This window comes from Physeter macrocephalus, chromosome 8 (assembly GCF_002837175.3).
Source record: "Physeter macrocephalus isolate SW-GA chromosome 8, ASM283717v5, whole genome shotgun sequence".
Lineage (NCBI taxonomy): Eukaryota > Metazoa > Chordata > Mammalia > Artiodactyla > Physeteridae > Physeter > Physeter macrocephalus.
Window position 1 is genome coordinate 62,902,424 of NC_041221.1, and position 2,775 is coordinate 62,905,198.

General features: G+C 39.2%; 1 protein-coding gene across 21 annotated transcripts in view; it reads right to left on the reverse strand.

The window, feature by feature from the left end:
- Positions 1 to 2,775, reverse strand: part of PDE4D (phosphodiesterase 4D) — a 739,244-nt gene that overhangs the window by 161,500 nt on the left and 574,969 nt on the right. Inside the window, exon 6 of one of the 21 annotated variants that reach the window (XM_055086577.1) lies at positions 1,654 to 1,714. The exons of the other annotated variants lie outside the window; for them this stretch is intronic. Within the exon in view, the coding sequence (XP_054942552.1) occupies positions 1,695 to 1,714 (20 nt within the window). The 3' untranslated portion in view covers positions 1,654 to 1,694. Of the gene's footprint in view, positions 1 to 1,653; positions 1,715 to 2,775 lie in introns of those variants that run through there. 21 annotated transcript variants of the gene reach the window in all.

Here is a 2,775-nt window from a genome sequence, read left to right on the forward strand (position 1 = left end):
ATCAATCCAAGAAGAAGATATAACAATTATAAATATATATGCACCCAACATAGGAGCACCTCAATACATAAGGCAACTGCTAACAGCTATAAAAGAGGAAATCGACAGTAACACAATAATAGTGCAGGACTTTAACACCTCACTTACACCAATGGACAGATCATCCAAACAGAAAATTAATAAGGAAACACAAGCTTTAAATGACACAATAGACCAGATAGATTCAATTGATATTTATAGAACATTCCATCCAAAAACAGAGGATTACACTTTCTTCTCAAGTGTGCACAGAACGTTCTCCAGGATAGATCACATCTTGGGTCACAAATCAAGCCTCAGTGAATTTAAGAAAATTGAAATCACATCAAGCATCTTTTCTGACCACAACGCTACGAGATTAGGAAATCAGTTACAGGGAAAAAGACATAAAAAACACAAACACATGGAGGCTAAAGAATACATTACTAAATAACTGAGAGATCACTGAAGAAATCAAAGAGAAAATCAAAAAGTACCTAGAGACAATTGACAATGAAAACACGATGGTCCAAAACCTATGGGATGCAGCAAAAGCAGTTCTAAGAGGGAAGTTTATAGCAATACAAGCCTACCTCAAGAAACAAGAAAAATCTCAAATAAACAATTTAACCTAACACCTAAAGAAACTAGAGAAAGAAGAACAAACAAAACCCAAAGTTAGCAGAAGGAAAGAAATCATAAAGATCAGAGCAGAAATAAATGAAATAGAAACAAAGAAAATAATAGCAAAGATCAATAAAACTAAAAGCTGGTTCTTTGAGAAGATAAACAAAATTGATAAACCTTCAGCCAGACTCATCAAGAAAAAGAGGGAGAGGACTCAAATCAATAAAATTAGAGATGAAAAAAGGAGAAGTTACAACAGACACCACAGAAATACAGGGTATCCTGAGAGACTACTACAATCGACTCTATGCCAGTGGAATGGACAGCCTGGAAGAGATGGACAGATTCCCGGAGGGGTGTAGGTTTCCGAGACTGAACCAGGAGGAAGTGGAAAGTGTGAACAGACCGATCACAAGTGGTGGGGTTGAAACAGTGATTGAAGATCTTCCAATGGGCAGGGGTCCAGGACTGGGTGGCTTCACAGGTGAATTCTGTCGTTTGGAGAGGAGCTAGCACCCGTCCTCTCAGACTCTTCCAGAGGGTTGCAGAGGATGGAATACTCCCAAACTCATTCTATGAGGCCACCATCACCCTGATACCAAAAACAGACAAAGATACTACAAAAAAAGAAAATTGCAGACCAAAATCACTGATGAATATGAATGCAAGAATCCTCAACAAAATATTAGCAAACAGAATGCAACAACACATTAAAAGGATCATTCACCATGATTGGGTGGGATTTGTCCCAGGGATGCAAGGATTCTTCAATATATGCAAATCAATCAATGTGATGCACCATATTGACAAACTGAAAACTGGAAACCATATGGTCATCTCAATGGATGCAGAGAGGGCTTTTGAAAAAATTCAACACCCATTTATAATGGAGGCTCTCCGGAGAGTGGGCATGGAGGGAACCTACCTCAACATAATGGAGGCCATGTGCGACACGCCCACAGCAAGCATCATTCTCAATGGTGAAGGGTTGGGGGCATTTCCTCTGGGATCGGGAGCAGGGCGGGGATGTCCACCTTCACCACTATTATTCAACATGGTTTTCGGGGTCCTGGCCGTGGCAATCGGAGAGGAAGGAGGGATAAAAGGAATACAAATTGGACAAGAAGAGGTGAGACTGTCACTGTTTGCAGATGACATGATACTGTGCATGGAGAGTCCTAGGCATGCCACAAGAGAACTACTAGAGCTAGTCAATGAATTTGGTGGAGCTGCAGGATGCAAAATTGATGCACAGAGATCTCTTGAATTCCTATACACTAATGATGAAGGATCTGAAAAAGAAGTTAGGGAGGCACTCCCATTTGCCATTGCAACAGAGGGAGTGAAATACCTGGGAATGGACCTACCTAGGGAGACAAAAGACCTGTATACAGAAAACTATAAGACATTGATGAAAGAAATTAAAGTGATACAAACAGATGGAGAGCTATACCATATTCTTGGATTGGAAGAATCAATATCGTGAAAATGACTATACTACCCAAAGCAATCTACAGATTCAATGCAATCCCTATCAAATTACCAATGGCATTTTTTACAGAACTAGAACAAAACATCTAAAATTTGTATGGAGACACAAAAGACCCTGAATGGCCAAAGCAGTCTTGAGGGAAAAGAATGGAGCTGGAGGAATCAGACTCCCTGACTTCGACTATACTACAAAGCTACAGTAATCAAGACAATATGGTACTGGCACAAAAACAGAAATATAGATCAATGGAACAGGATAGAAAGCCCAGAGATAAACCCATGCACCTATGGTCAACTAATCTATGACAAAGGAGGCAAGGATATATAATGGAGAAAAGACAGTCTCTTCGGTAAGTGGTGCTGGGAAAACTGGACAGCTACATGTAAAAGAATGAAATTAGAACACTCCTTAACACCATACACAAAAATAAACTCAAAATGGATTAGAGACCTAAATGTAAGACTGGACACTATAAAACTCTTAGAGGAAAACATAGGAAGAACGCTCTTTGACATAAATCATAGCAAGATCTTTTTTGATCCACCTCCTAGAGTAATGGAAATAAAAACAAAAATAAACAAATGGGACCTAATGAAACTTAAAAGCTTTTGCAAAGCAAAGGAAACTACAAACAAGAC